The sequence below is a fragment of the Vitis vinifera genome, chromosome 4 (assembly GCF_030704535.1).
Source record: "Vitis vinifera cultivar Pinot Noir 40024 chromosome 4, ASM3070453v1".
In the NCBI taxonomy this organism is placed as follows: Eukaryota; Viridiplantae; Streptophyta; class Magnoliopsida; order Vitales; family Vitaceae; genus Vitis; species Vitis vinifera.
The window spans coordinates 9,383,351-9,397,852 of record NC_081808.1 but is presented as its reverse complement, the minus strand read 5'-3'; the positions used below and the strand labels follow the sequence as shown (position 1 = coordinate 9,397,852).

General features: G+C 31.4%; 1 protein-coding gene across 3 annotated transcripts; it reads left to right on the top strand.

The window, feature by feature from the left end:
* Positions 1 to 777: 777 nt before the first annotated feature.
* LOC100254802 (pentatricopeptide repeat-containing protein At5g66520) lies at positions 778 to 9,260 on the top strand. 3 transcript variants are annotated; one of them, XR_009465487.1, is made up of 5 exons: positions 778 to 1,054; positions 4,719 to 4,812; positions 4,917 to 5,008; positions 6,209 to 6,446; positions 8,944 to 9,260. XR_009465487.1 is itself a non-coding variant. In XM_002263719.4 (5 exons), exon 4 carries the CDS (start codon positions 6,245 to 6,247, stop codon positions 8,117 to 8,119), a length of 1,875 nt encoding a protein of 624 aa, XP_002263755.1. In that variant the 5' UTR covers positions 790 to 1,054; positions 4,719 to 4,812; positions 4,917 to 5,008; positions 6,209 to 6,244; the 3' UTR covers positions 8,120 to 8,837; positions 8,944 to 9,260. The 3 variants fall into 3 exon arrangements, 2 of the variants coding, with proteins under 2 accessions (XP_002263755.1, XP_019075151.1); XM_002263719.4 differs by having other exon boundaries at positions 790 to 1,054; positions 6,209 to 8,837; XM_019219606.2 differs by having other exon boundaries at positions 790 to 1,054; positions 4,719 to 5,008; positions 6,209 to 8,837.
* The last annotated feature ends 5,242 nt before the right edge of the window (positions 9,261 to 14,502 follow it).

Genomic DNA, 14,502 nt, shown 5'->3' with positions numbered 1-14,502 from the left:
TAGATTTTTGACAAAAAATAATCCCTTTTAAAAAAAATCAATAAACTTGCTCGATCCACAAAATAATTCCCAATTTAGTACATTTCAACCACATAAGCATCTACTTTATACAACACTATAATTTGTAATTATAGTTTTGAATTTTTTTTTAAATAGTTAAATTTAAAATTATAATTGGTGACTATGATTTTAAAATTAATTTTAAAGTTATAATCACCAATTACGATTTTTAAATTTAAATTTAAAATCATAATTAATAACTATGATTTTAAATTTGAGTTAATTTTTTTTTATAAATATGGAATTATGTTGTTTTATTTGAAATATTTTAGTTTATTTTTTAAAAATAAATTTAATATCATAAATTTATTATATTATATTTTATTTTCTAATCAACTTATGTTTATTTTAAAAATAATAATAATAATATATAAAATTAAATAATTGGTATTTTTATTTGATAAAAAATATTTTTGTTTAATTTTGTTAAAAATTAGGTAATATATAAATAATTTTAAAAATTTATTAACACTTAAATTTACAATTCTCCTTGATAATCCCTGCATTAAAATAAATAAATAAAATCATTCTCCTTGATAATCCCACTGCATTAAAATAAATAAATAAATAAATAAATAAATAAAATCTTTGAATGAACTCATTGAATGATTATGCTAAAGCATTTCTTGTTCAGCTCCTCTAGTAATAAATTGTAAAAATCACTCACAAATTATTTTCAAATTTATAAAGTGTTCTATAAAGTCTGAATTCTGGAACATAATAATTTATCCTATTTTCTTGGTTTTTTTCTGTAGAAAATTTTCAATCCTATCTCCTGCCCATTTAAAGTTGGGATTGCAGATGGGTTAATAATTGAATGGATAGCAAAGCAGGGCTTCACTGCTTGGTGCTTATCCTAGGAAATATGGGTTTCACATCGCCTTAATAACAAAGATATTCTCACTACCAATCCCAACCCTCCCTTCTTTCTCTTTATTCTCGGTTGGCTTGGGGCAGATCCCTGCCAACTTCCCCATAATTTTCTTGCTCTCGGGTACGTTTCTTCTTCTTTACTCACTTTATCTGTATTGAGTTTTGTAATTTCTGCATCCGCCCACCTGAAATTGACACTGTATTTCTTGATTATTGGATTTGGAATCTCCACTATATACACATTGGGTTGAGTTTTCCGCTGTTGATATGCTTCCTGTATTCACATTTAACTCAGGCACTGGCTGAATTGATAAATCCCTAGTTCTGTCAACTGACAATTACCAATGTCCTTCCACAAGTACATTTGTAGATAGAGGGTTTCAGTATTTTTCTGTGATTGGAGGCTTTCCTTGGAAAGGGTTGCTTCTTTTGGGCTTTATGAATCAAAATATATAGTTACCATTTACCAACCCAGTGTCACTTCTGGTTGTTCTCTCCTGGGTGTAATTCTATATGGGATGTGGACTAGGAACCTTTTTTGCCACTGTTTTATTGCTGTAATCGTGTATGTGGCAGGATAGAGCTGATAATCACTAAGGGTGCATGATACGCTGGTCTTCTATTTATTGAAGATAGCAAAATATGGGTTGATATCATTTGGGTATTTTTACATCATTGCATGCGCTAGGGACAATGTTGTTTTGGTTATGCTTTCAATTTAATAGAATATGGCATCCTAAGTCAAAACTTATGTTGGGTGTTTTGAAGAAAGTTTAAACATAGTTTAAAGGTGGATTAGTAATTGTCATATGAAATAATGGTGACGTTATTATGTGATTGTGATGTAAAAGATTAGAGAATAGAAGCTCCAACCATTTGGGTTCCTAGCATTTTGGCATATGATTTATTTACACTGATTGTTGAGGAAATAAATCAAGGGACTGAGAAATGTTCTCTCTCTCTCTCTCTCTCTCTCTCTCTCTCTCTCTATATATATATATATATATATATATATATATATATATATATATATATATATATAAAGATTGTTTCATGTGGCAGTTGAAGAGTTTCAAGTCAGCTATTTTGATAAGATTGTGCATCTTTCTTTACTTTTTTCAAATTATTGAGGGTCATCTATCCATAATATTCACACGGCTATAAACTAGACGGAAATAACCATTTGTTCTCTTTGCTCTTTGGATCTCAAAAACTGCTAGACAAGAAAAAACAAATAAGAAGCAGTCTCACTTTCTCATGTTTGGATGCAATGGAATATATTAAGGACAATGAAATATTAAGAAAATTCATTAACCTTTAATACTTTTTCATCCTTTTCATTCTCTATTTAGAAAATGAATAAATTTGGAGGGAATAGAAAAAAATTAAAAATCATTGCACTCAACTTCTTTTCTTCCTTTTCCCTTTTCTCATTTCCTTTTACTCTTCACTTGTACTTTCCCCCCTCAGTTCGTGCGACTAAAATTGAGCCTTAATGCTTATTGGTTATTTCCTGTGAGAAAGGTTACTGCCTCCTGTTACAGAAAGAAAATCATAATAGTAATAATGCTAGTGGTTCTTGAGGTTTGTGTTATGATTGGCTAGGGGAGGTGTATTTTTGGCATGTGTCTACTAGGATAATATTGAGAATTTGATTTTATTGGATTTCAATATTTGTATTCTGATGTGAAGTTATGTGCTGATGATGGATTGCTGACTTCAGTGAATCACGTAAACTATGATGCATCTGTCGTTCAAAAAGATTTTATTTTTACCATGTAAGTGTGTTGTTGTAGTCATCTGAAACCAAATGATTATAAGAAATGAAGTTCCTCATATGTCCATTTAAGCAAATAGAGTAAAAAAATTTCTCCTGAAACTCAATTCATCCAGACTCCAACACATGGATAATTATTTAAAAGGATGGTTAAACAGAAATGACTTTTATAACACCGCTGGACCCAAGTTTCTCCAAATCAAATACAAATTGCCACATAAAATAGAAGCCATTCCACAATGTTGCTATCTGAAAAACATGTGAAATATAGGATTGATTAATAGGAGCTAATAATGCACACCATGAAAATTAAATTACATGAACAAATCAAAAGACACCACTTTGTATTCAGTAGGGTCTTGTTATTCCCATAAGTCACTCCCTTAGACAAGTTCCACTAGATCACCCAAAACTCTTACATTTTGTATTGGGCCTGTTGATCCTTTCCTATGCTAGAGCCAGCGGGCTCCTTGTGGACGGTCCCACTAGAAAAAAGATGAGCTGCTGAGCTAATATGGAACAAGTCTCTCTTCCCTTGCTGCGGCTGGTTGTCTTAGTTCAGTTGAATGAGTTTTGAGAGGCAAAATCAAACCAAACCAAACCACTTGACCTGATCTACAACCACTTTTGATCTTCAATCAGCCTGATATTTGACCACCCTTGCTTTCAAGTAGCTGGAGACCTTTTTTAAACTTCACAATGTTGGATGCTGTAGGCATGTTAGATTTTTCACATTTCACAACGAATATCATGTCCTAAAGCTCCATTTGGCCGCCTACAATTTTTTTCCTTTCCATTATTTCATTACAGAAACAAGCCTGTGTAATTCTTACATTTCCTCTTAATTCATATTTTTGGTTGATGAGAAATTGGTAGAAATGAAAATAAAAAATAAAGAAAATATTCTCACTGGAACGTAGATACCATTTGGTTCTGCCTCTATCTCTGACTTGTTTTTTGAACAGTTTGTTGAACCTTCACAGGTTATTAGGTAGAACAAATATTTCTTGTCCTCCAAATATGAAAGGTAACTAGTGTGGAGAGGAGAAAATTGAAATCTGTGAGGTAACAAAATAACCATGCTCTAATTCATTGTATGGATTAGGATTTTTGGGGAATGAAATTCCCAAGTGGGATTCCAGATGATCAAACCAATGAGGGGAGAGAGAGCTGGGTAGTTTAGGAATCTAAGGGCTGATTTGGGGTAATTTCCTGTTTTTGGCTTTAATGGGAAGCTAGAGCTGAAGCCAAAGTCATAATTTTCAAAGAACAATATTAGTATTGTAAAAATTTTATTAAACATAAATAGCATCTTACAAAGCCAAAATAGGGATAAAAAGTGACAGTTTTTTGGATTCCATATTAAACTCTATTTTAAATTATAAGTTTTTTGAACCAAATTAACCAAACAGGCACAGAAGCTCTTATTGATCTTAAAATAGAACTTTTGGTTTCTTAGAAGTCAATCCCAATAGGGCCAAGAGAGTAAAAGAGCAAGAGATTTGCATTTCTTTTAAGTCAAAATTTAGTCATTGTGATCAGTTACTGGGGGATGGACTGCCTTATTCCATTTGTGTCACAGTACTATTAAATTTAGAACAATCCTTCCCTGTAATATTCCATGTTAAGTAAGGGAAGCTTTTGTAAGTGATATTATCTTCATGCTTTTATTGAATTTAGTAAATATATTTATCTCATTTGCACATTGGAATGAATTATAAAATTTAGTTATATAATTACTAATTTTTCCTTTGCTTTTGAGAATAAAAACCACATGCTGCATTATGATGGACTGTATTACATTCATATTTTTTTACAGAAGAATCAAACTCGCAATTGTTTGTTAGATGGCAATCTAGAAATTGAAAAGTCTTATCTTGATGCCCTATTACATTTTCATTTTTTTCTACAATAATATCAATTTTAGAATAAGGTATCATTCCCAGAGTTGCTTGTTACTTCAATTTTTTCAGACTGATCTTTGACTGTTTTATCTTGATTGTTACAGTTGAAGAGTGATTTAAAAATTGAAGATGGTTCCTCCCAGGCAAGTCTAGGTGTCATGCTGAAGTTACTGTCCTGCATGAGTTAATCTGGAACGTGTAAGCTCATTTGATTATGTTACATCCTTTGGGTTTCGTATTTACAATTTTGCTTTAATCTGTAAGACATACGAGTTCTCTGACAATAACTCAAGTTGGCACAGTGATAGAGTCTGCATCAGACTTCTTCTCTAGTAAACTTACAAAAGAAGTAAAGGCATGCCTTGTGGATGAGCTGCTTTCTTGGGAGGTATAGGTAAGACAGCAAGAAAAGTAATTAATTTCTACGGTATCTTATTTGTCATGTGCTTGGTGGTAGGTACTCTGAAATGTATTTTTGCACCAAAAAAGAAAAATGTCTGTTTTTCTAGTTATATTTTGTCTTTTTGCTAAGAGGTAAAAGGATCAGCAAATTAATGTTTAGACTCATTTATATAGGGTAAGAATGAAAAACTCTTTTAAAACATATAGTTTAGGTTTATATGTATGAATATGTATGTTTGTATTCAATATAAGGCATGTGACATTTTTAATTTTATCATCTACAAACATAAAATGGCTGCTATATTAAACACATTTTATTCAAGTAACATATTAGAGAACCCTATTGATTAATTAGAACACCAACCAGATAACTTTGCAATTTAAGCTCTTTTTTAGTACAATATTTTCCAGCAGATTTATTTTATTTATTTTTGAGAAGAATACAGCTCTCTTTAATCCAACTTAGTGGATAAATGTCTTTGAAATAAGCCCATCATGGTGCCTGGTTGGTTAGGACAAATGTTTGAATGTGTGATAAAGGCGCATGGTCTTGGGTTATATTTCTATTGTTGGTTGAATGCCCTAAAGTTTGGGTCCCCATGGAGAGTCTCAAGGGGTCAACCATGGAAGGTTCCTCTGTTATAATAATAATAAAAAAAAAGGGTCTTTGCAATAAAAGGACAATATCTTCCAAAGTATACAAATAAAAAACACATACTTTTAAGGTTGATTCTGTTCTAGGAATAGATAAAAAATGCTAAAAAAGAAATTATTTTCTCATGTTTGGTTTTTCTATGGAGAATATGAAAGAAAATAAAATATAATCAAAATTAATTAGAAACTCGTGTATTTTCAAATTATTTAATCTTTGTATAGAAAAGTTAAAATAAGTTAAATTAGTTTGAAATAGCATATAAAAATAATTTATTGACTTTAAATTATTTTTTATTTCCTTCATTTTTTTTCTTCCCTTCTACATTTTGCGCTCAAATTTTTCAAAAACCAAACATATCCTTGGGAAACCTCAAATATTTATTGAAATGTTCAAGTTGTGGAGTCCATACCAACGAATGGTGCATCGCTGGATCCAATCATTGAGAAAGAAGCTAACATGGTCATAACGTCTTTTGATTGTATTTGGATGTTTTTAGTCCACAAGACTGGTGTCTGATGATTCTTTTTCCCATAACAGTCGCAAGGCATCAGACAAAGTAACCAAAGATATAATATGAGCTCGCTCCAACTCCTTCAAGCCTCCCCACCCTCTCTAAGCTCTGCCAAGGCTCACAAATTGCCATTATATGGCCTTGATTCATGTTCAACCATGGCCGAGCTCAAGCAGTATCATTCCCAAATCATCCGACTTGGCCTTTCAGCAGATAATGATGCAATGGGCAGAGTGATAAAGTTCTGTGCTATCTCCAAATCAGGTGATTTAAACTATGCTCTCGAAGTGTTTGATAAAATTCCTCACCCTGATGCATACATTTACAATACCATCTTTCGAGGTTACTTGCGGTGGCAGCTTGCCAGAAACTGCATTTTCATGTACTCCCGAATGTTACATAAATCTGTCTCACCCAACAAATTCACCTACCCTCCTCTGATAAGAGCTTGTTGCATTGATTACGCTATTGAAGAAGGGAAGCAAATACATGCACATGTTTTAAAATTCGGGTTTGGTGCTGATGGGTTTTCTTTGAATAATTTGATCCATATGTATGTGAATTTTCAATCTTTGGAGCAAGCAAGGAGGGTTTTTGATAATATGCCTCAGCGGGATGTTGTCTCCTGGACCAGTTTAATTACGGGGTATTCGCAATGGGGTTTTGTCGATAAAGCTCGTGAAGTTTTTGAATTGATGCCTGAGAGAAATTCTGTTTCTTGGAATGCCATGATTGCTGCTTATGTCCAGAGTAACCGTTTGCATGAGGCATTTGCTCTTTTTGATAGAATGAGATTGGAAAATGTGGTATTGGATAAATTTGTAGCAGCAAGTATGTTATCAGCCTGTACTGGATTAGGAGCCTTGGAGCAAGGGAAGTGGATACATGGATATATTGAGAAGAGTGGGATTGAATTGGACTCAAAACTTGCTACAACAGTTATTGACATGTACTGCAAATGTGGTTGCTTGGAAAAGGCCTCCGAAGTCTTTAATGAGTTGCCCCAAAAAGGAATTTCTTCTTGGAATTGTATGATTGGTGGGCTGGCAATGCATGGAAAAGGCGAGGCTGCCATTGAGCTTTTTAAGGAGATGGAGAGGGAGATGGTAGCCCCTGATGGCATCACTTTTGTGAATGTCCTCAGTGCATGCGCTCATTCAGGATTAGTTGAAGAGGGGAAACATTACTTTCAATATATGACTGAAGTTCTTGGTCTTAAGCCTGGTATGGAGCATTTTGGATGCATGGTTGACTTGCTTGGAAGAGCTGGACTGCTGGAGGAGGCAAGAAAGCTCATAAATGAGATGCCTGTGAATCCTGATGCAGGTGTATTAGGTGCTCTTGTTGGTGCTTGTAGAATCCATGGAAACACTGAATTGGGTGAGCAAATAGGAAAGAAAGTAATTGAACTAGAGCCTCATAACAGTGGCCGCTATGTTTTATTAGCTAATTTGTATGCCAGTGCTGGTCGATGGGAAGATGTTGCTAAGGTGAGAAAATTGATGAATGACAGAGGAGTGAAGAAGGCTCCTGGTTTTTCCATGATTGAATCAGAAAGTGGTGTAGATGAATTCATTGCTGGAGGAAGGGCTCACCCACAAGCTAAAGAGATATATGCCAAACTTGACGAGATATTAGAAACTATAAGATCTATTGGTTATGTGCCTGACACTGATGGGGTATTGCATGATATTGACGAGGAGGAAAAGGAGAACCCCTTATACTACCACAGCGAGAAACTTGCAATTGCCTTTGGGTTGTTGAAGACTAAGCCTGGGGAAACTCTTCGCATCTCTAAGAATTTGCGGATATGTAGAGATTGTCACCAAGCAAGTAAGCTTATCTCAAAAGTTTATGATCGTGAAATAATTATAAGGGACAGGAACAGATTCCACCATTTTAGAATGGGAGGGTGTTCTTGTAAGGATTACTGGTGAGCCTTTATGCTTGGGAACATAGATAGTGGAGGTCTTAATCCGTTTAAACAGCATCTAGCTAGACTAGCTTGGTGAAGTAGCACCTTGTCAAAAACTCCTGAGGAAGTATTATCTTAAAACAAAAGAGAATATGAAACAGTGTCATATTCAGAGGAAGCTCAGACAGAGAATGAGCAAGATGATGGTATGGTACATCATATGAGCAAGATAAGATAATTGGTAATAAAAGATTGAGAGGAAGGACTTGAGGGGAACTTCAATTAGTCATTCTGAACTATTATTTAAGAGATCAAGATTGGTTCTGTTGCTCTGAAGACACTAAAGACTTGGACCCCCAACTTTACAAACAAAAATAAATTCTTTAATGTTGCTAGAGGTACCTCTACATGCAGCAAAATCCCTCTTACCTCCATAAAATGGAGTTGGTTGGTCAATATGGGCAGGGTGTGGGAGTAGGCCATCTGAGCCAAGAGATAATGTGGTTGCTTTCCACACAAAAGCGTGTAACCATTACAATAAATCTAGTTGAGCATAAGGCTTCCTGGGAAATAACTGGTCATTCTGTTAAGGCACATAGTTGTGGGGACACAGCATCGCTCTGTAACCAGTATTTTGGTTCCATTTCTTCTTCGGTTGATCCTGTACAAGATGTACCAACTTGTTAAAAGGTTGCTGGATAAAGTGTTGGAAGGGATGGGTGAGGAAAATTTTAGTGCAGGTAAAACCATTTTGTTTGTTTGTTTTTAAATTAAGTTGTTTTTTGTTCTTCACTGTGACCTTGTGCCTGCTGAACCAACTTTGCTTCACCCAACTTTATTTTGCAGGTGATCTCTGAGAATTCTACTAGTTTGGGAGGCTGCTTGAAGAGAAGAAGAGTTTGTTCTGGCTTCACCTTCAATATCATACCTTTAATTTCAGAAAAATTCTACCATACCAAGGAGGTATCATATCAATAATTCGCTTGAACAGTGGTTTTGAGTGTTAAAGACTGACCCTTAATTTCATTTTGATTACCTGAATCATTTCCTCTTAAGAATTTGATTCAAAAATAAGGTAGGTGCAGTGTACTTTTTACTAAGTTCAACCTAAGCTCTACTGAGTTTAAGTGATGGAATGGAAGCTCATTCTTGAGTGATGTTAATCTTATTGTCACACTCTTAGGTCCTGTTTGACTTGGCTTTTAAGAAGCCATACAAGTTTCTTTTTGATTGGCTAATCAAAAGCATTTTTGGCATTCAAAGTGAATTGACAAATTTGTTGATGATGCACGACTATACTAGCAACTTAGATAGATCAAACTTGATTCAGTTCTGACTTAATCAGGCTACATGATCCTGGTATCTTGTAATTAAGATAAATCTTAAATAAAAATATGTCAATTCATACCCATTAGAACAACTTATACTATAGGTGTTCGTTATTTATAAAAACATATTATTATTTTGTTTTTAACCAATTTTATAGCTTATGTTTGGCTTCAGGAAAGTAGGAACGAAAGAAAAAAAATATTAAAAAGTAATTTTTTAATATTTAATTTTACTCTAAAAATAGTAAAGAAATCAATTATAATTTAAATTAATTAAAAATTCAGACATTTAATAGATGTAAAGAAGTAAAATAAATTTAAAATAATATATAAAAATAATTTATTAACTTTTTATTTCTTTCATCCCTTTTTTCTAATATTTTTCTTCAATTTTTTTTTTTTAGAACAAAACATGATTGATTGGTGTCTGATTTCATGCCTCCCCTAACCTAAAATTAGTTGTGGGGTATGAAATTGAAGTGAATGAGACTTGCATACTTGCCTAACTCATTTTAATTTTAACAATTTATGGGCGGTCACTGTCAATGTAAAACATAGGCTTCTCAATTCAAAGTCAATGGCAATTACAGGCCACATTTTGACCCTTTTCCTCCCATGCTAGTAGGGCCTAGGCTACTACAACCAACCCCTATGAACATGTCATCTTCAGTCCGGGTAAAACAACCACAAACATGGTAAAATTGACCCAAGACCACTTAGAGATAGAGCCAAATTAAGATGGTCCTCCCCACCCAACGAAATGGAACCACTAATCACAATGAGTTGCTTCTTGAGGTTGAAGTAATGGGTCCCGTTACTCTATTGAAAAACATGACCATTTACACCGTGTAAGGTAAAAAATTTGATCTCATTCTCGCACATAATCCACGTTTCATTATCCAATAATCTAGATTCATCATCCACTCTCAATGGTCAAGATTACAAGTTCTATAACCATTGAATCAATACCCTTGAAATTTTTTTAAATTAAGATAATAACATATTGCTTCATTTGTTAAGAAGCATGATGTACAAATTTAACCAAAATCCTATAAGTTTTAGCTTTAAAAAAAATCGAAATCTCAATATAGTAGCAGAATTTGATTTAACGAGATGTCTCAATTTAACTCATTTTTCACAATTTGCATTTCCCTTATTCTGTCATCTTTCCATCAAAGGAAGGGTGTTACACATGTTTTCTCAATTTTATAAATACGGTTTATCTATCGAATAAAAGTTTTTCTAACAATATATATTGATTAAAAAATATTGATACATATATATTTTTTGGCAATCCATTATGAATTATTCGCTACCCAAAATTTGAGTTAACTTCTATAATTATTTTGACTGGTCAAGGGGACAATTAAACCTATATCAATTATTTGATTGCATATACATATAAAATTAGGCCCAACCTGGACTAATGCCACATAAAATATGAGGAGCCACAAACTTTGTGAAAGGATGTGATTAAATGGTTTCCTAGGACCATGTTGCTTGTGATGGAGAATCAAATCCTTGGCTGAATCCTCTAGAATGTTTTGTAGTAGCATTAACTATTGTTGTTGGTAGTTTAAATGTCAACTCACATGCATTTCCTTAACTGAGAATTCATCAACTTTTCTTGTTGGGGAGTATATGCAATTTTTCTTTTCACAATTTTTTATACTTCAATGTAGTTTGTCTCTGTTTGTAATGACTTCCCATGTTTAAAAAAATGTGTTCCATTTTACTACCTTATGGAGAGAGGGAAAAAAGGAATATATTATAATGATGTTCATTTGGAAAGATATCAATATATTTAAATTAATTTTTAAAAAGTTAAAAAGTCTTTTCCGAGCTTATTAAGAACTTTTCTATCTGTTTAATTAAGGCCATTCAATTGACTCGTAAGTTAAAAAAGGAAAAAAGAACTTAATAGCTCATTATAGAAGCTCTATTTTGGATTATACTGGAAAAAAAATTCATATTATTTAATAAAATTTTTATCACGTCAGTACTATTTTTTAAAATTGCAATTTTAGCTTCAACTTAAAAAAATTATCCTGAGACATTAATCTCTCTAATATAAATTAAATCCCTTGAAAAAAAATATAGAGTGTGAACCTTCGTGTCTGTGAGCATTTCCAAAAGTTTAGGAATTTTCATTTTCTTAAAACTCGAAATGATTTTCATTTTGAGATTATCTTTATAGACAAATGAAGATTATCTTGATTTTTTTGATACAAACATCCCCAAATTGATCTCATATTAAAAACAAAATGCATGTCAATTTAATAATAAAAATTGTATTAAGGTTTTTTATTGATCAAGGTAGTACAATTGGTCAAGACGAACACTAAGAAGTATGATTCTAATAAGTGACATATGGTTCGTTCAAATTCTACCACTAACAATACCTTGAATTTACCTGGTGTTGGTTGTTATGAGATGATCAGCACCTGAGATTTGGGTCTTTATAAAAAGTCTTAAGGGTAAAAGTCCATCAATTAAAATAATAATAATAATAATAATAATAATATAATTCAAATAACTCTCATCATCCCTAATGACCCATTTTTTTCATTCTACTCTTTATCATTTTAGGGACTATTAAAAAAAAGTCAATCTCCTTATTTATTCCAAGTATAGGGTGATGCATGTGCAAATATAAGAAATATAAGGAATGATAATGCAAATGTTAGAATCAACTACTTGATTCAACGCTCGTGTTTTTGACTTAAATTAGTTTTAAAGAAGAATCAAATCCTCAAAGAATCCTTGATCTTGTATTCTACTAAGTGGATTACTTGTCATGAATAAAAAGACAAAAGCAAACTTGCTTGTTTGGTGTTAAAGAAAAATAATTTTCTTCCAATAGCTTGCTTGTTTGGTAGACAATCAAACTACCTATCTTATAATTTTTAAAAGCAAGAATAAGACCTAAGGCTATATTTGATTCTTGGAAAATTTGAAGGAAAATGTTAGGGAAAGAAAATTGAGAGGAAAGGTAGGAGGAAAAAAACCTTAAGGCAACGTTTGTTTCTTAGAAAGTTTGAAGAAAAATGTAAGGGAAATGAAATAAAGAGTAAAAATAGAAGGAAAGTAAAAAATAGATTTAAAGTTAATAAATTATTTTTATACATTATTTAAAACTTTTTTCACTTATTCGAATTTTTTATATAGAGATTAAATAATTGAAAAATGTATAAATTTTTTCATAATTTTAATTATATTTGGGTTTTTTTTTTCATATTTTTCATAGCAAAACTAAACATGAGAAAATTATTTTGAGGTTATATTTGGTTCCCAAAGAATTTAAGGAAAAATACTAGGAAAAGAAAATAGAGATAAAAAGTGGAAGGAAAAAAAAAAGAAGGAAAATAAAAAATAGACTCAAAATCAATAAATTATTTTTATATGTTTCTTCAAACCCATTTTACTTAATTTTCTCCCTTATATAAAGATTAAATGATTTTAAAATGTCTAAATCTCTAACTAATTTTAATTATATTTAATTTTCTTTAAATAGTTTTATGGTGAAACCAAATAGGAAAAAACTATTTTTCTTGACATTTTTTTTTATATTTTCTTAGTATTTTCCGAGAACCAAACATAACCACTATTTTTCTTTTCTTTTCCTATTACTTTTGGAGAATCAAATATTGCCTAGAGGAAAATAGCAAAGTGATTGAAAATCAATAAATTATTTTTATGTACTACTTTAAAATCATTTTACTTATTTTAACTTCTCTATAAAAAGATTAAATAATTTAAAAATACATAATTTTTTAACTTATTTTAATCATATTTGATTTTCCTTTATATTTTTATAATACAATATGCGAAAAATAATTTTTTTAAATATTTTATTTATTTTTATCTTTCTTTAGTACTTTTCGAAAACCAAACATAACCTAAAAGATTAAAAGGAGTAAAAATAAAATATTACTAGTGTAAAGCAATATATTAACACATGAAGAATATAAAGGATATTATTAACCATTGGGACTCAAATTTTGTCGCATGCCTCTTTCTCTAGAATAGTTTTTTTTATAGAAGAGAAAGACGACGTTCAAAAGGATTCAAGTCCAATAAACTTAATTCTTGGTTTGTTGTTTGAACCAATTTTGAATTCCATTGATATAAATGTGAAGCATTGAATTATAATTTTTGCCACTCTTTCACATGAGGTGAAAATAGAGAAGGAATAATCTAAATTTGGGTATAGTCCCAACATACAATCCATAAGACTGAACCGAGCCATGAGAACCTTTAGGAAAATTTTTTGTTAAGAGGGGTTTTAAATCTAACGAAAGTCGAAGTTTTCAAGGGATTTGATAGGAATGACAAAGTCTTTCCTAATATAATGGGAATGTTGAAAATTGATGTTTGGGAAAGAAGAGGATTGGAAGGATTTGGAGAAGGTTTTGAGGGAGATGAAGTAGTATTTTTATTTGTAGTGTTTTTAATTAAAATGTTTTTTTTAAGTGTTTTAAAAATAACTACCTATCAAGGAAAACACTACAAGTGATTTTCCAACATTATAAGACATTAAAAGCCTGTTTGATAATGATTATCGGAAGAGTTTTTAACTCTTCTAACACTTAAAAGTTAAAAATTTTTAAGTATAAAAAATTTTATAAACGTTTTTTATAATCATTGTCAAATACACTTTTAGAGTGTGTTAGAAAATGATTATAGGAAATATTTATAATTTTTCTAATACTTGAAATATATTTTTTTAAAAAGTGTTAAAAATACTAAAAACACTTCTTAGAATTACTAACAAACACACTCTTAGAGTGCATTTGACGGTAATTAAAAGAAGTGTTTATAACTTTTTTAATACTTGAAGGATGAAAATTTCCAAATATTACAAATGCTAGAAACACTCCTTAGAATCACTACGAAATACACTCTTAACGAAGTTTTAAAAATGAAAATTTTGGAAACTTACTTTTTGTTATGTAAGATATTACAAAAAAAAAATAATTAAAAGCATATTTGTTAGTTTATATTCACATACTAAGAGTGCATTTGGAAGTGATTTTAGATAACGTTTCTAGTATTTCTAATATTTAAATGATAAAAA

Excerpts from the sequence above, each read along its gene's own strand:
- LOC100254802 (XM_002263719.4), top strand. The coding sequence starts at position 6,245 with ATGAGCTCGCTCCAACTCCTTCAAGCCTCCCCACCCTCTCTAAGCTCT.